This window comes from Pipra filicauda, unplaced genomic scaffold (assembly GCF_003945595.2).
Source record: "Pipra filicauda isolate LSUMZ 115617 unplaced genomic scaffold, ASM394559v2 scaffold177_size2800117_pilon, whole genome shotgun sequence".
NCBI classification, from domain to species: Eukaryota; Metazoa; Chordata; class Aves; order Passeriformes; family Pipridae; genus Pipra; species Pipra filicauda.
In genome coordinates this window covers 2,532,239-2,551,674 of record NW_024104284.1, presented here as the reverse complement: position 1 = coordinate 2,551,674, position 19,436 = coordinate 2,532,239, and the positions used below count along the sequence as shown (strand labels likewise).

Below are 19,436 nucleotides of genomic sequence, written 5' to 3'. Positions count from 1 at the left end.
AACTGATTATTTTGGGAGTTGTTTCCTCCTTCATAGCATGCAGTGGTATTTACGCTTAAATTCTGCTGTTAGTGATGGAGAAAAGAGAGTACTTGATTTTTAGAGGAGGCTGGGAGAGAATGTTAGGGCTTCAGACAAGGCCTGTAGTAAGGGGAAAAAAAAAGGAGCAAATAGACCATGACCAGCGCTGTTCAGAGGGTCCCAAAACAGTAGACTTCATGAGTTTGCAGAAAGTTGTTGCCCTCGTGAATGGTTAGTGCTAAATATGTAATACAACAATGAATCCTCAACCTTACCATGCAGATCTGCATGACTTCAGCTGAACAAAGCAGTCAAGGACCGCTCTAAGCAGGAACAAATAGGCTGCTGTGAACACTCAGCAGTCTCTGGATGCCACAAAAGCCTTCTGGGCATCTAGGCAAGATCATCAGCCCTATGGCAACCAGCAGAGAGCAACATTCCTGGGTTTTCAATTTTTCTGGTGCTGATAGGACATGCTGATTGTTTATTCAAAGTTTGTGTTATTGGCAGCCTTGTAGATAGCTACAGAGGGTAAATACATACGTAGATGTTTATTGGAGGGGGGTATATATATGAGAAAAGGTTATTTTAAAGCTGTTAGCTGCATTTGTCATAAACCCAGGTTTTGCATTTCCTTCATGCTGGAGATAGCAAAACCTGTGAATAGCTGTCAGCTGCCCTATATCTGAAATGATCTGATGTTATTTTCAATCTGCAGTGCTCTTCAGTTAAGAGGAATTACATGTTTACAGATGGAAGGATCATCAAAGTCTTTCTTTGCTTGTTTAACCTGTTCAGTCTCTTGATGTTTAATGTATAATATGAACAACTGGATTCATGTCTGCCATCCTGGAGAAAAGTCAAATCAGATACAATTATCCCTGCACTTGTCTTCAGTGGAGAGCTTACGCCCTTTGTTAATTAAGCTGTTCAATTATAAGGTATCGTTGTTTTCTGTTATTCAGGTATTTCTGTGAATTTTTATAACACTTATCTTTACAAAACTGAAAATGGAAGAACTTATTCCAGAATGGTTTGCTAGACATTTTTCTATCGGTACTATTTTCTAGACATCTGGCACCTAATCAGGGAACAGAAACGAATCATGCAAAGAAAGGTAAGCCCAATTTAGTCTTGGCTCTAAGATTGCTGAGGATACAAAAAGTAAATTTAAACACACATTGTTAATGCCTTTAAAAGGCTGAAAATACTGCAGTATTGTTTCCCCACTAGATTTTAAGGACTGTGATTGAACTTTATTCCATGGTCTGTGTATCCTTTCTGTTCTCATTAGTTTTGAAGATTTCAATTCCATACTGTTTCTACATTTCGAGAAAATGTCAGAAATAAATGTGTGTGTTACAGCTTTTGTAATAGAGAAAACCAAATAAGCACCAAGCCACTAAACGAGTAGTAGGGACTTTTTACTTAGTATATTTTCCTCCATCAAGCACAGTAATGAAGTCTTTGGGTTCAGGTGCTAAAACTACAATATAGTAAGTTACAGACTGCCAAAGTCACTTAGGAAAAGCATGAAGCATGGACCTTGAACTATTTATGAATGGGGAGTTCACCTTGCACTTTTTGAAGCCAGTAAAACGCACAGAATTTTAAATATTTTTTCATGTTTTTCCTGTAATATTCAGTAATGTAGTTTTCATGCAGCAAATGTGTCGCAAGTTACATGTATATTAGTATGTGAAAAGAGATCAGATGCTGGTTTCATATTACAAATTTTACTCTACAAAAACTTTGGTATTCTTTGCTAGAATATCTCTAACACTGTGGACTTGTCTTTGCTTGAAAATAAAAGAAATTCATAAAAAACCCCACATCATCTCTGTATAGGGGAGAGATAAGAAATAGGCATTGTTGTGGATGACATTTGACATAATTTTCCTGAATAAGTTTATTGACTAATAGAGCTTCCAAAAGTTTCCTAAGTAGAACTAGTCTAACAAAAAAAATCTAAATAATGACATCTGATTTCATATTTTCTGATTTTTTTACCTTTTAAAGTAATTGAAAGTGGTAAAAATCAGAACACTGAAAAAATGAAGATAATGTTTTTAATGGCAAAACCAGTCCATTTTTATGCCAAAAAAAAAAAAAAAACCTAGTCTCTTCCTGTAAGCTGTTCTTATTTTTCATCTAGCTGTACTCCTGGGATGATGATTTGTTGTTGCTTTCTTATGCTTAGAGTGTAGAGTAGCTGCCAGATATTGATGTTGATGATAGCAGTCATCATACCTACCATTTTATTTCATTTGTCCCAGGTGGAGAACAGTTTTTTAAAAATATTTGTGCTGGGGGAAGAGCAATGCACTAAACATACCTTAGAAATTATCTAAGCAAATGATCACAGTGGTCCATGTATTCCCATTTCGTTGAACAGGATTGCCTTCTCTGTGCAGAATCCTTATTACATGGAGTTGTTTTTCCGTGAAGCTTGTATTTTATGATGAACGGAAGAGAAACTTATTTAATTTCCTTTTTGTTTTCTTTTTCACTTAACTGTGTCATCAGGAGCAGCTGAAGCTCAAGTGTACATCTACTTTTTTATGCTTCCAGCTAGATTCAGAAGCTCTCTTCAGTGAAACAATATAATTGGCTTTAGTGATTGGAAACATCAAATTGTTTGCAGCTATTCCTTTAGCCCTTTCAAAAAGAAACCTCTCCTGTCTGCAGGAATTAATATTATGGGGCCAGGAAACTGGAAGAAAATATTGCTCACTAAGTAGACTTGGTAATAAAATAGGATAGAATACAGTCTGTCCTATGAAGCAAGATGGACAAATATCCATGTAGATTTATACTTTTCTCTAGATGTACTTGATATTTAAGAGGCATGAAAAAATACTGTCAGTGAATCACCATTGGCAAAAATGAGGGAAAAAGCCCTAAGAGCATAGTATACAGAAGTGTATTTTGTCCAAATGTAAATTTTCCCACAGTAAAACTTGCATTCTGCTTGAAGTGATGCTGCTCATCTTGCTGAAATTGAAGACCGTGCCATCTTTAAGATTTAACGAAGTCGGTGTCAGTCTTTTCTCACATGTAACAAGCAATAAGACAAGAGGGAATGACCTCAAGTTGTGAAAGGGGAGGTTTAGACTGAATATTAGGAAAAATTTTCTCACCTAAAAGGTTGCCAAGCATTGGAACAGGCTGCTCAAGAAGTGGTTGAGTCACCATTCGTGGTGGTTTTTAAAAGACTTGTAGATGTGGCGCTCAGGGATGTGGTTTAGAGGTGGACTGGGAAGTACTGGGTTAATGGTTCAAGTTGATGATCTTAAAGGTCTTTTCCAGCCTAAATGATTCTATGATTTCTGTGCCAGTGCTATGGTCAAGTACAATCAATACGAAAGCAAAACTCATTCATTCAAACTACTGACAGAATGGTGATTAAAATTGAGTATATCACATGAAGAGCCACATCCTTTATTCAGGGGCAGAATATCTGTCACGCACATAAATAATGCTAGGCTAGTGGGACACCTAAGGTTATGGAGAGTACCATGTAAAGCAACTTCTCTAGTGATGCTTAACAGCAATTTAAAACCACTGTCAATTCAGACATCTGCATGTGACTCTTTTTCCAAAAAAGTGAACCGATGTGAGGGCCTGGAAGACAGACTAGGCTAGGGAGATCGAACTAATCTATCTCTATTGTTAAAAGTGGATTTTCAGAAATACCTTCTTGAGTGTGCTGTCCTTCATTAACCTAAAGTCTTTCTGAACTGCTGTGAATATGTGTCTAGTATTACAGAAATCAATACCTTGACACTCCTGAGTTGCTGAGCTGTTCTGGCTTTATTGATATGGACCATAGAGGTCTAAAAGAGAATGCAGACAGGTTCTGATTCTTGACATAAGAAGGCAGCTGATTCCTCAGCAAACACATGGATTGGTGTTTGCCGTAAGAGGTTTCATACATTTGTAGGTGCAGCAGGGAACATTCCTGCTGACTGCTGCAGAAGCGTAACATCCACACAGTTCTGAAGTCCAAACTGTAAATAATTCAAGTGACTTATTTTTAATGGAGTAATGGGTGTCTCCAATGAGATGATCAGAACCCTTATGTCAGATGTCTAAAATACCTAATGTAAACAGCTCCTAAATCAGCTAATCTCACTTCCTGTAAACAAAGGACTATGTCATTCTTTTCTCAGAAAATGGATTAAAGGGGACATTTATTACAGTGCCTAGTATAATTGCAAAGGCTTAAAAATGTCCATCTTTTTCTCTGTAGATTATACCTATAACATTTTAAGGTTGACTGTGCCCAAATTCAACTTCTAATTGTTGGACAAGATAAATCTTTATCTGAAACACTTCTCCCCATTATGTCTACCACATATTCCATTGTCAGATACCCATGTGTACACAGTAGTAAGTGGCTTCTCAGTGTTTCTTCAATACAAGGCTCAAGAAGTTTAAGTTAAAAAGCTTGTCTTTTTAGAACCGAAATTATTCTGTGATGCTGACATTTCTCTTTTCTTCTTGAGATGTAGATGAGCTGGGCATCGTTCCATTAGTGGTTTTATGGATGCTGGATTATGTAGTACAAGAACAAATTCCTTAGTTTATACTTGATTTTCATCTCTACATGTATTAAGATCACATTAACCCTTCCTTTTGCATCAGTATGTGAGTTTAACCAGCATGATATTATATTCCTTCTGTGTGATTTTCCATGCCCATCTCCCACACTGCCTATATTTTTGTGTTTCCTAGTGTTCTGTTTTGGCGCACTTAAACAAAGTGGGGTTTGGAGTTGTTATCATTGAACTTAGTGTTACAGTAAACTGTAGATTACAGTAACTTAAGTTTACAGTAAATTGTCCTTGAGGATTTTTAAGAATTCAGAAGTTGTGTAATCTGCCCACTCTACCATAATATGTTTTAGCTTGTATTGAGACATTCTAAAAGTAAAATACGAAACAACCAAAAACTAACTCCTAATGTAAAATGCACATATCAACCCTTTTCTTTGATGTCTTCTGCATTAAGCTTTGAAATTTATCAGAGAGTTAGCTTTTAATCCATTTTTATGTACTTTATTAATTCCATGTAATTTATGCTGTTGTTTAATTACTTTGCCATAGGGTGCAAAATCAGAAGCCTTGAAAATAGTCCAAGTATGTTAAATCAAGGCAAACTAGATAAGGTATAGGACCCATAATCTTTACATGTGTATGAAGTGTCTGACAAAATACTTTGTTAAAGCATGATGCCTGGCACAATATACTGTTAGCCTGTAAATCTTTATGGATGAAGACTCAGTTTATTTATGCAGTTATTTATGCCTAAGACTAATATATTACTTACCAGTCATTATCCCCGGGTTATTTTTTCAAGTACTGAAAACAGGTTGGCCATTTGCCGGTTGTACGAAATTTCCTCAGTTTTTCAGGAGTCGTTAATTGAAGGTTAGTATTTTTTCAGTTCTTGTAATATGAGTTAAGACTGAAAAATATGAGAAATGGATTTAGGCTGTGAAGGAGGAGTTTGCAGAAGCAAAATCCATTAGGCAAGATGATGCGGATCGATGTGCCAGCAGTGTGTTTGCATAATAGATCTGCTTATGCTTCACTGCATCAGACTTCACTGGTAGTACCAAGGTAGTCCAGTTCCTGAGTGAAGTCAGTTCATGAAGAAGGAGTGGCTGGTTGAGATTAAAATTTAGCAAAGCACAGAGAAGATTGATGAAGTAAAGCACTTAAAATTGAGTTCAGACTCCTTAATTGAGGACATATATCTCATTTTGTTATTTCAATCTGTAGTTTAGGAGAACTTAAGGTTTCTCACTGACATGAAGTGCTTGTATTGCATTATCTGTAAGTCCATCTTTTTCCTCTCTGTTTCTCTCAGAGATTCCCATTTCTTGCTGGTATTCAGTGACCTACCCTCAATTCTGAGCTATATTACAGCAATGAGTTGTTGAGAGTAATGAAGCCAAGAGTTCCTAGGTAGCTCTACATAGTTATGCATGTATGTATTTTTATTCCTACCAAAGCAGAATATTGTTTTTCATGCAGTATTATCACTGAAATAAGCTGAGGAGGATGGTTAGCACACTTGATAAACGACACTCTCTCTTGCAATGTTAAAAAGTGCAGAGATGCTAGATAATTACTGAACATTCATTATTGATATATAATATTAGAAGAATATGGAAATAAAATGGGGACAAGGAGAAAATTAAACTACCAAAGAACTTTGCTTGAAGTTTTCCTCTTCCTCTCAGCTCCTCTTTTCATGGAAATGCTATGGATCTCTGTACTAATTTTACCAGAACTTGGTTTTGCAGAATTGAGCCTCTGACAGATAGAAACAAATATAAAAATGTTAGAAAGTTTCATACCTGGAAAAAAAACCCCAACAGTGTGTTCTCTGCTTTCTGGAAAAATCACTGCATTTTAGAGTTTAGGAAGGTGGGATTGTGTTTAGAGAATTCCAGTTTCAAAAGGGATGATAATGGGTAGTAACCCACAATAGTTAATGTTAACAGACAAACCTGATAGCTGTCATTAATAAAATATATCTCTGAGAACTTCTTGTAGGTTTGGCCTTTACTGATTTTTTTTTTGCTTTACAATATAGAAATCTGTTCATAAGTAACATTTTAAATATTAATGGTTTAGGATAATTTGATAACATAATTTGGTTTCATATACTGAGCAAATAGAAAGCAAAATTATTTTTATAATTTTGAGAAATAGGAAACAAGCTCCTGGAAAGCTTTATGCTGGAATCACTATGTTTAATAAAATCTGAAAAATGAAACAGAGTAAACATATGTTGCTTACATTTTTAGTTGACTCTGAATGAGGCATCATTACAAGTGCATTGAAGGATACCATGGAAATACAAAATAATCTGGAGGGTAATGGACAGTTCTAAATGGGTTTTAAATTTAGATAAACATTACATAATGCATTCCAGGCACATGGCATTATATATAAGCATTGTTGCTGCAGAATGGGAGATAATACTGCTTAAGCTCTTCAGCCCTCAGTACTCCTCCTTCAAGTCATTTTTCGCATATAAGTAGATAGAAATCTGATCACAGTATTGCTGGAAGGGGAGACTGCTTGTAGGGAGCCTCGGGCTCTGTGCTTGTAATTTTTGAGTGTAATTAAGATGATGTGTCCGTGTTTACCTACCCAACCAAGCACAGAAAAGAAAGGTCTCAGTAAAGAACAGTTGTCCCACAGTCTGGAAAGCTTAAGCTTCTTTCAGAATCAGACCCTGATATGAGTCTGACTGAATACAGTTTCTCACAATACCAAAGTTACTCAGTTAGCCATTGGTCCTCCAGCCCTCCATCACTGACAACAGAGAATGATAAATACAGGGACTCCACATGCTACCACATGGTATTAAGACTCTGCATGAGCTATAGGTACATGTTCCTCCTTAATGTAAATACAGTTTGATTGCTGGCACATGTAACACTTAATTTTGCCCCTGCCTTGATTGAATTTACCACCACTGTGGACTCATTACTGAAGTGATAGGTTGTCCCTCTAAATATTAATTGGTTTTGGTAAATAATTTTTATATTGATTTATTTGAAAGCTTTCAAACATGTGCTTGAGACATCACGTGGAATGTTAATGGTATGATGACACTTTCAAGTAGAAATACATGGAAAACCACATGGTAATTCACAAGTTAGTAGTGTGTATTTGCTATTACAGTTACTAAGAATGAATTTTACAAAGAACTGCCTGTTCACCTAAAATAAAAAAATTTGTTAAAGGTCCTTTGCTGTGGATTAGAACCTGAATGAAGCATTGCAAAGCAAGTCACTTGTTTTCCTGTACTGCTTTGCAGTCTGCTTTGCTACCCACTTTCCTGCATAATTTCTGTTTTACGGCTGAAACTTCAGATCGATCCTTCCTGGAAAATGTGTGGAACAAGATGAAAAGCCTGCTGCAATCTTTTTCTTGGCTGGGGGAGAGGAAAGGAGACATTTTGAGTTTTGCTTTCAAAAGTTCTCTTAAAGATCTCTTGTCTTGGCAAATGATGTAGAGTTCTCTGGGGAAAAAAAGTAGAAGGTGGTCATTCAAATGTGGGTCATTTTTACATGATATATCATAGACTTAAATTTCCGTGAATAATTACTGATAACAAACAAAACTTCAAGACTTTACAGTGACAAAATTGCTCCAGAAATGAAAGGTAAAGAAGGCTTTCCCAAACTGTGTGAAGCATAAATGGAGCAAATGGATTCAATTTCTGCTTTGATAGTTCTCCTTTATAAACATTGTCATTCAAAACTAATATATTTCTTCATAGTTTCTGATAATAAAAGTCTGATAGTGTGGTGGTCAGTGCAAGGCAAAATAAAGCAAGTACAAACAAAATGTAGTGTCAAGCAGCAGTAATTGTAAGCAAGTAATTTGAAAAACATACAGAGAAATCAAGTGTGGAAGTCAGAATAAAAAGACTCAGGAAATTAAATAGCAACAGAAAAATTATTTAAGTCTGACACTTAAAAATAAGTGTGCAGGAAATGAGAAAAAAATGTCTGAAGATACAGTTGCAAATTGAGATGATAAAGGACACATTGCTGAAGTTAGCCAGTAAAGCATCCAAATGCCAAGGTGATAACTAGCAAGCAATGCAAATAATGGAGAGCCTGCATTCACAGGCAGAGCACATTGCTGCTGTTCTGTGGAAAAGGATCATCTCTTCTGCTTTCTCCTGTTCTTTCACTTTTGCCATTTGTCATCCACGATGCTTGTTGAAGAGGCTATTGGGAAAGTGTCTCCGCACTGCCATGTGCACACACTCCTGTTTGGCTGGTTGAAGGCCTGCTCAGGAGCATAAACTGTTGTTCTTGTGCCTTACCCTCCTGTGCCTGGTTAGTTCCTCTTGCTGCGTCATCTCTCAGCACAGCACTGAGACTGCTCCAGTGTATCGCTGGGACATGCCTTGGCAGTGTTCACTTCTGAACAGTCACTCCTGTTCTGGTCTGCTGGAACTCCTGACTGTGAGGACAAAAGGGGCAGAATAGCAGGAAGTGCAAGTTGAAAAAAAGAGGTGTGAGAGAAGGCAGCCAAGGAAAGCCATGCTCATTTACCTTCTGTTCCCTTGGCTTCATCCTGTTGCGACTTGCTTTGCCCAGCTTCATGTAACAAAGTTACATGAGCTTTTTACTCATGTCACCATTTAATTCCTTTACTAATTCATACTGTATAATGGAACGGGATGTGTGATTTGCTTCTTGGATGTAATAATATAGAAAATTCACAGACATCAGTAAATAAATGTATTATCCTGGCAGTATGTCTTCCTGGTGCTGGTCATTTAGTATATGAGGTTTTAAAATGTCTGTTGTAGCAGTAGCAGTAGTGTTAGACTATTTTTGTATGGGAGTAGTCTGGTTGTTCTTTCATCACAAAAAGATGAGTAGTGTCTAGTTTATCTATGTGCAGACTACATTATTGTCTCACAAAACAATGTCCCAGTGCTAGGATTGCTTCATTAAGTTTATGCTACATAGACATAATTATGCAGTAGCTAAGAATAGCTCATCTAATTGAAAATAATGATTATAGAGAAAGAACGGGTTTGATAGCTGTTACTAAGCAAGCACATACCATACACCCATTCATGAACTGCACAGAACACATATGGGATTATACGGTGTGTTCGTTATTATTAACAGTTTCTTTCCCCCATCCTAAGTACAAATTGAAGGTGTTACAGCTTATTTGTTCATTATCTTTTTTTCTCACAGACCGAGAGGGACCCGCAAGAAGGCAGCATAAGCTGATATTTATCCAGTAAATTATGACAAGCTAAGCTTTGAAATAACATTCAACATTTATCCCCACACACATTTTAGGAAGGATGTAACTTAAATAAATCTTCTCCAGGCACCACAGATGAAACTGTCTATGTGGTTTTTTTATGACTGTGTTTATACTAGTACCCTAAGGGATTAAACATCCTTTTAGAAATGCAAAGTCTGCCGTTCTGTTAATCTCTTGATGCTCATTCTGGTTAATGCTAACTTTTAATTCTTACTTTGTCTAAAACACATAGAACTCTTCTTTATTCCTTGAAAAGAAAACTGAATTTTTACGATGAAGTTGTTGAAAGTTTTAATTTATTTGATTGCTGTTGATTATTATCACCAGGCACACAGGATAAAAGTTGGTGCTACTGTTGTTCTCTTAAATAATTATTTTCTTACTTCAGTGTCAGTTTTCTACTAGAATGTTACGAGAAAAGGGATGAGATCATGAAATTTAATGTATCTGGTTTAGGAAGGTTATTAATATCTCTAGAGTCTCAAAAAATTCTGCTAGTTTGCCGTGTTTAGCTTTCCCTCTGTTTTAACGAACCATTTCATAGCTCTGGGCTGTGTGCTAATGTTGTGGAGGCACAGAGAGATCACTGTCATCAGGAATTTTTAAACAGATGACTGTTTGGAAAATGAAGTGGTGAGAGAAGATGGGACAAACCTAGCTGCAAACCTGCAGTAACACAACTGTCGTTTTGCACAGTCTGGAATCAGAGGCCTTTGCACAAGCTGTTCTTGAGGCTTTTTAAGAAATAGCGAAAGGAAAAAAATGGAAGCAAAGGGCAGATTACTTTACCAGAGTATTCCAAACTGTTGTCTTGACTTCTGAAAAGTTGCCTTTTCAGATTGTTTTTGGATTTAAAATTCAGTGAGTTACAAGAATTTAAAACTGGTAATAAACTGTTGTTTATACAAATGCCTATTGAAGTGTCAAACACTTCTGTGCTATTTCTTTGCAACATGGTCTGATTGTAGAAGACATTTCCCATATTTTTGGGCCGACATACCTGAATTTTGCCCTTCAAAAGTTTTTATATGGCACCCAACATTGAGCATTAACTTTGAAATGTTGTAAGGGTAGTAGCATTTGAACACCATGTATCCTGGTCTCACAAAAACCTGTTTAGGAGTCAGTGTGGTGGCTCAGTCTGACCTTCTGTACACTTTTGTGCACATTGTGGTAACATGAAATTAAATCCTAACCCCAGATTTCTGTCAGATACTATATTTTTTTTTTGTAATTTTAATTATAAGCTTGGGCTGTAATTGTGTTCCTGCAAGTAAGTGTGATTTCGAGGATGAGCAGGACTGCAGAGCTGAGAGGAACAGTGGTTTGATTCTGAAATACTTTGCTGATTCGCAGTTACTCACAAGTGGGCATAAGAGCACACTGTACAGGATAGTGCATGATAGTTGAGGTCCTTTACTCTCACATTCTTGATGCAACTGATAAAAGACTACTTTGCATAAAAACTGTTTTCTACTTTGTACAGAACCGCACATGCAAGAGCTAAAGCTGATGCTGCGGATCAGGCTGCTCAGGCTGCTCGACAGGAATGTGATATTGCAAGAGCAGTTGCCAGAGAACTTTCACCAAATTTCTACCAACCAGGTAATTGTAGATTGGGGTTTTTTGTGGCTAATTGCTTTATTGCAGTGAAAAGATTTTGTGTTAAGTTAAAAGTGTTGATTTCATTTTGAATGTTATCATTTAAATGGAAATAATAGTCATCTCAGTCATGAGGAGTGTACATTGCTAAAGGAGATTTTGCTTTCAGTTTTTAATAATTTGCTAACTATAGCTTTGTATGAAAACAGTAGTGTGTTGAAAAGTACCAAGGATATAACTTTGCCTCAGATTAATGGTTTATTCAGTATGGTGTCAAAGGTAGACTTCAGAGAACATAAATCCACAGAAATTTTGGTTAATTTTATAATGCATTTATTAGTGGAAAGATCCTTAACTTTTTTACTGTCCAGTGGAATTCTTGACCATCTGGGTTAGCTAAGGTCTGAATTTTGGTGAATGCTTGACCATTAGACATACATAATCTGTGGGGGAATCTTTCTCTGTTATACCTGTGGTGCTCTGTGAAACGTTAGTCCCCTATTCAAGATATAATAGAATTAGGTCTATCTCACTTATATCAGCATCCAGCCCATTTTAATCTGTCACGTGGTTTGAAAAGTTGTTATAGAAAGAAGCAAAGCTGATTTTGCTTTGTTTTTCTACTCTCTTTCCATGAAGCTAATATTTTTGAGTACTGCTCTTTAGCTTAAGATTGAATAGATAAAATGGAACTCCATTTGCCAATTTAATGTCTTTTCATGTCTGCCCTTTCTTTCACCTGTCAAATTGAGTTGAGTCATATCTTGTTATTACTTTTCAAGGACCTGCCAGCACTCATATGCTAATATAGATTATAGCTCTAAGATTCATTTTCACTTACTGTCATCTTCTGCATATCTTTGTTTCAGACATAACCTGCTTATTCTTAAATGTACCCATATAGTGAATGGAGGCGAATATCATGACCCACAAAATAAACACACAACAACATTCTTCAGCATTTTCTAAAAGTGCACCTATTCCCTTCAATTTTTATTTTAAATGAGTACTGCATATAACTTGTTACTAAATCTTTATTGTCAGAAAGTTTAAAGAATACTCGTTTTTTTCTTTATTCCTAAGTACTTGTTTGTATTTTGGGGTTGGGAGAGTTGGGGCACTCTTTTTTTATTCATTTAGTGCATAAGTCAAGGGTTGGCCACCTGATTAGAACCTCCATTCCCCTCGCCAGTCTTGCAAACTTTCTTTGTACACATCCTGATGTAAATTCATCTTTCTTGAACATGGCAGTCCAGAACTGTAGGCAAAGTTCAAAAGAACTATTTCCAGTACTGGCTTTAAAACAGTATAAATATGTACCTTTCACTGTTGGAAATTACCTCAATACTACCTTCCCTGTGGATGTATATTAGTGGCCCATACTTCTATAATAATCAAGTCTTTTTCTTTTTTCATTATTTCATTCTTCTATCAGCTGAAGAAATTACAGTTTATAGCAGCAGGTCATCTTTCCAGTCATAAGTTAAGAAGTCATAGGTGTAGCCATGCAAAGAATTGAAGCATTTGGAAAGAAAGTATTTGAAAGCTGCCAAACCCTTGAAATAAAGAAATGGCTGGAGCACTCGAGTGAAAATGCAAACATCTGATGGTGTGAAATTTGACGCCAAGAAATTGCCCAAATCAAGAATTTCTCAGATGTCTTTTTTTACTTCCTGCCACAGGAAATGAAGTAGCATTGCTGACAAATTGGCTGAGATTTGGGGAGAGAAGGTGTGGGATCTTATTTTCCTCTCATTTGAAACTTTTATTCCAATTACAGAAGAGAAGAATTTGTATCACCTCTGCAAATGCAGCTGGATATGTGTGCAGTGACGTAACAAAGCATTTCTTAAAGTTTACTTGCTCTGTTCTTTGTATGGAAACATCTCTCAGTTACTTAGCTACCTATCAAAAGATAAATACCTCTTCTGGAGTCTAAATTTTGAGTTTCCTAATTATTTTCAAGATAACCAAATACAGCATGTTTGTATACACTTGAAAAAAATTGCTATTCCCATTGCTTAGGTAACTTGCAAAATGCCAAGATATTAACTAAATTTCAGTTATCCCAAATAAGCTGCAGCAAACCACGGGGTTCACACATCATTGTGATAATTTCAAATACTATCATGTCTAAGATGTTTTCCAGACTCAGTGTACATGATGCCTTTTTCAGATACATTTCTTCTGTGTGGTACTAGTTAACCCTGAGACTCACTTGTCCACACGTTCGTTTATGGATTTCCCAAGTCATGCCAAGACTTACTGGACAGTGTTATCATTAGCTTTTGCCATTTATGGTAATAAAATAGATAAGTATTTTTAATTATTTACATTCACTCACACAAACAACAGTAAATAGCTGCTCTTTGAATAGCATTTTTCATGTGTTTGAATGAAAACAAGATAACCGTTATTGCTTCCTAATAGCAACTTCTTGGTTTTCCTGTTTCTTGAGCTTTATATTTTTTACAGTATCTTTATAAGTCTCTGTAAGTGCTACTAAAAGGTAATGGTAAGTTTTGTGTCTCAGTCTCTCAAGCTATAGTTAAGTGAGAGCTTTCCATTGTACTAAATAGTCTTGAAAATAAGTTATGAGACAGTGTAATTTTTCTCTTATTTATTTAACTGCTTAGTATTTCAAGCATGCTGTCAGCAGTAAATGTATGTAGTATATCAACAAGCCTCTTCAAACAAAGAGACAAAAAAAGTCAAAGACAAATACCTCTCTGTAAACAACTGTGAATTTTTTTTTTCTGTCTTAATGAGTGATCTCTGAATTACTTGCAGCCTAAGTCCATTGATAAAGCTCTTAAATTTTAGATTCTTAAAAAGCAACCTTCTGGGCCATATAGCCTAGTATTACACACAAATTGTAGTTACAGTGAATATTCGTAAGTCATTGTACCATGATAATTCATACTTTCCAATTACTTTCTCTCACGTTTCACTTTTATGTTCATTAAGACATTCATCAGAAGCTGCCAAGATGTTCTAGCTTTGTAATGTAGTTAAAAGGAGACTAAAAGGAGAACAAAGCAGTAGAAAGTAAAGTGGCATCAAGCATTTAAGCATAATAATGTCAGTAATTAGGTACCGTAGAAATCTTTAGATTCAGGTTTCGCAGTGATTGATTGCCTTAGTGTTTGCATATGAGTAAAGCCAAGTATGACTGAAAAGGTCAGAGCCATGGTATAAGGAGTTATAAGGCTGCAGGGAGATGTTTTTCCCTGAGTTTGTTCATGCTAGTCTCAGGCAAGACCCTCTTCTACTTTCGTTGTACAGAGATTTGTCCTAGTGATTAATAATTATGAGGATTCATGTCTTTTCAGAGCCCTATGCACAAGGCTATACATTTTGTAGATTTAACAAATGTTGCAGTCTTTACAGAGGCCATATTTTACAGGCCTTTTTATCGACAAATAAAATGAATTTTGAGAAATCCCAGCTCTGACCTGTTTGTTTTCTCCAGGCATCAGAAAGCTTGTAGATGTGTCAAAAGAGAGCATACCAGGACAGAAACAAATGAAACCTGAGTCATAGCCTCATTCAAGGGAGTCATCCAGGGACAGTTTGAGATTTGTTTTTGCTTAGACAAAAAATAAATGCTGTTTTGTGTCTCTTGTTAAAATGTAGAGAATAGCAAATTACTAATGGGAGTGCTGTATCAAAGGTCTAACAGAAAAGAAAGGATTTTGTACACCCAGTAAAAAGGAGGAGTATTGTTCTAATATTGCACAAGGTTAGAAGATGTTTTGACTTACACATTCATTCTAAATTCCACAGACCATCTCTCAGATATAGTCTTGTAAACACACTATCAGGAGGTAAACTGAAGTATGAATTGTACAGACTGGACAGCTAAACCATAATTGTCTGTGTGCATGTATATCCTGCAGCAAAAGGATACTGCTCTTTCATTCAGTTTGAATGAATAACATTTGATTAAATGAAAGAAGGGTGAAACTACTTTGCCGCAGGGTAAGAGCAGTGTGGGCACTTTACCGCAGAGGAATTAAGGTCTGGAAATTCAGATCTGAATTGTTTTCTGGCAGATTATTTGTCAGGCTAGCCAGCTGCCAGATGAACATACATGGATCACCAAAACAATTCATCCAGTTTCTGATCTCCTAAACAAGGCATGAGAGAAATCAAGGAGCAGTTTATCAAACTAAAGCTGTCTAAAGAGATGGACAGAATTTTTTCAGGTGAAATACATAGCAAATATTTTCTAATGATAAGAAAAAGAATTTAGCAGGTTTTACCATTATTTTTTATTATAATGTTTGGTTACTCTTAAAGCATCACTATTAACATGCTGAACATTTCTAGTTTCAGAAATAAGCATTTTAAGTTTATGATAAGGCCATTTGTAATGGCCTCTGATGCCTCAAAGAGCAACTGTGGTTTACATTCTCTTTTGACCAGTGGTGGATGTCTGTAGCCTCAGAAAAAAACACATCCTTCCCATCTTCCTCCTCTCTGTCATCGCCACCTCCTCCAGTTCTCAAAATGCAAACTCCATATGGACAGCAAAGAGAGATTTCTGGCTGATGCTAATTAACTAGAATGTCCTGGCTAAATGCATATGGGCCAGACCAGATATTTGTATTTAAAAACCCAATTACAATGAGCATTTTGCCTGAAAAGTTACCAGCCATGCCATCAGTTTGTGCCTTAGAGCATACGCTCACTACTCTTAGTCATACAAAAGCCTGTTCATTTTCTGAATTTAGTCTACATATGACTTCATCATTCGCACACAACTGTTGTTGCAATTCTTGCTATGCCATTTTTTCTCTACAATTTATTGCTTCCATTCTCTTTCTGCAGAACTCTGGAGAAACCATAGCCTGTAGACATATCCTGATACACTTCCGTTGTATCCAGTAATAAAGAAAGAAGGTGCCTTGAAAGAAAAGATGTCAATGTCAAGCTTTATTCTTGTTCTCCCCTTTCTTTTATAGCCCTTGTCATACCAGTCTTTACAGCTTGCCTTCCAGATTTATCACCAGTCTCACCAAGCCCTGCGTACAGATGGCCCCACCCTTTCCTCTTGCCCAGTGTGAGGTCCATCCAGCTTGCTGGCAGTTTGCACCCATCCTGCCACATTGCCATACACACATGCTGGTTCAACCCACTCCACAGCATTCCTGCATGCATCTGGAACAAGAAAGCGTGCCTGGGAGAAGGCAAAGCAAAGAGAGTTTGCAAAGGCTTACTCTTAATTCTTCAGGATGCTTTCTCAATCTCTCCAAGATACTTCTGAGTCACATAATCAAATGATTTGCTTAGGAAAAAATGTGCATAATTAGTTTTGAGCAAATTAACTTTTAAAACTAATAACAGAGAACCAGTTTCCTGTAGAGAGATAAAGCTGCTACAATCACTGTAATTTTCACAGGCTTGCATTAAGTACTGAGCTAGTTAATTTACATCTAGATGAAACTTGTTGCCTAGTAAAGGCTACAGCGTCTGTCTGTGAAAGCTGTCTAGAAGCCTGGACTAACTTCAGTGCTGTCTTGGCTATGTTGCTATCTTGAAGTAACTTCTGGAATTCTAGCCTAGGTATACCTATCTAATCTGACACCACGAGTGTGTTAATTGCAGGTGTAATCTGGGAGAAAGAAGTCAGTGCTACCTTAGAGTTTTAATTACCTCCTTTCTCCTGTTAAAAATTATTCATTTGCTCTGAAAAAGAACCAGGACATAGAACCTGCCCACTGTTGGCCTGCTCCAGTGAATTTCTATATTGGTCTGTCATGGTGTCCAGCCAAGGACAAGATGAAGTAGGGTCTATCACGTGGGACTATTATCATAGTGTCAACATTTCCATTATAAATCCTATTTATAACTGTGTCATAAGTATTTGTTCCGTGTTGAAATTCAGCTAACAAAGTCTGTACTGAGAACTTTCCTTACAGTGCTAATTTTCACTAAAGTATGCTGATCTATTCTGAAAGGATTTTATTATACTAGTGAAGGTTTAAATTATGTTATAAAAGGCTAGGTTTCTCCTGTTATGTTTTTAACACGGTGTGGACCATTAGAGAAAAATAATCTTTGCAGCTGCATTCTATGTTTGTCAGGGCCACAGAAATCTTTTATTCCAAGAAAGTGTGCAAAATTTAAGAATTACTTGAAAGTAGAGAGATGTAGAGATCTGAAAAAGAAAGATCTTATTCATATTATAGACCTGAGTAATGTAATGCAGTATTGTTCAGTATGACATAGAAGACCATGCTGAGAATTTAGAGAAGATGAAGATTTCTACCTACTAGTTTTGTAGCAGTTATTCACTCAGATCATAATTTGAACAGGAGTCAAACCTGGAACTGAAACACAACCAGCATGGAATTGGTAGTTGAATTTTTTTGTATGGTGAGATTAAACAGGATAAAGATTGTAAAAAGACAAGGTAGAGAGACGAAGAACAAAATAATGGGAGATTATTTTCCTTGAAAGTATAGTTTAAAAATGAACGAAAAATAAGGCTCAAGTAAAAGAATAAATCACAGATGTTAACGGGAGAATTGTTCCAGAAGAGGAGAATGCCCATCTGTGTCAAAGGAGTATGAGAATAGTGCACTGATACTGAGATGTGACTAAGAAAATCATGGAGGCTCCTCAAAAGTGTCAGATGAAGAGCAGAAAGTATTTTGTCAGAGGCAGTTGCCAAACTGTGAAGATAGATTTGAAGAAGAGGAACAGTAAATGGATATCGCAAATTTAGACTTTAGAAATGAAAACTTACAGTGCAGATGTGAAGGGGAAGAAATGACACTGTGTGAGGTCAGAATAGTAAGTGGCATGATGATTTGGGTTTCTCTTAAAGTACGAAGGATCAAGAATGTATTGGAAAGAAGCCTCAATAGGATGCAAGACTAAGCAGCTCACATATCCTAGTTCTACCAGAATTAAATTGATTGTTGTATTTCTATAGTTCTGACATTTGCAATGCCAGAATGACGGTCGGCTCTGCTAACCCACTTCAGTCTCCTAGGCTTTAAAATTAATTTCAGTGCTAGATATAAGAAATTAATTTTCCTGGAAATGTGGTGCAGCTTAATGAGTACTCTCTCTGAAAAATACTGGGTTGATTCTCAACCCTCCAAGAAAATTCATAAAGCCATATATTTTAAAAGCAGTACATTTTGAGTGTCTTTAATTTACTCTTGTTTTTGCATCTTTCAGGTTCATAATTTCAAGTGTTTTTTCTGTAAACACAGGGATAAAGGAAACTTCTAAAAAAATTGTATGACGTTATCATATAATCATGAATCCCTTTGAAATGTGTAGAGTTTAGGTAAAGATGGTAATGCATCTCCAAATCTGTTTGTAGAATCAGTGAAGTCTGAAACTGTCTAGTTATTTCCATGATATTTTGTCCATCTAAATCATTCAAATGTAAGTTTGGTTGTTTGGTGACACACTTATCTTTCATGTCTTCCCAGTATTGAGCCTTATTGGCACGTATTCCACATGCTTAAGAAGTGCTGACATAGCATGTCTTAGGCTCTGCTTTTTTCTGTAGTGGAAGAGTAGAAGGCTGTTCAGAGGAAAAACAGTGCAGGCACTGCCTCCTTATGAAATAAGGATTTTAAAAGAGGCATTTCAAAGATGTGTAGATGTGGCACTCAGGGACATGGATTAGTGGTGGACTTGGCAGTACTGGGTTAACAGTTGGAGTCGATGATGTTTTCCAATCTGAATGATTCTGAGATTCTTTGAAAAATAAAGTTATCAGTAACATTCCACATAGAGCTCAAAGTGGGTGCTACCATTTGCAGCAGTACTTACTGACCAAATACAAGCTAGTTTGCAGGCATGGTATTTAAGCTGAAGACAGTGACTGGCTCCTCAAAAGTGCTATGAGAAGGTCTTCAGAAGGGGTGACAGACTTGGCCAGTCGAGAGGAGATGTGAACCTGCTCCTGTTGAGTTGCCAAACTCCCGCTGAGCAGGGTGATAGCCACGCACTTGA

At 36.6% G+C, this 19,436-nt stretch overlaps 1 protein-coding gene across 4 annotated transcripts in view; it reads left to right on the top strand.

Annotated features, from left to right (window-relative positions):
• JPH1 (junctophilin 1) overlaps positions 1 to 19,436 on the top strand; it is an 83,222-nt gene that overhangs the window by 44,386 nt on the left and 19,400 nt on the right. For all 4 annotated transcript variants that reach the window (XM_027722056.2, XM_027722055.2, XM_027722054.2 and 1 more), the window contains exon 3: positions 11,338 to 11,456. In XM_027722056.2, coding sequence (XP_027577857.1) covers positions 11,338 to 11,456 — 119 coding nt within the window. The remainder of the gene's footprint in view (positions 1 to 11,337; positions 11,457 to 19,436) is intronic.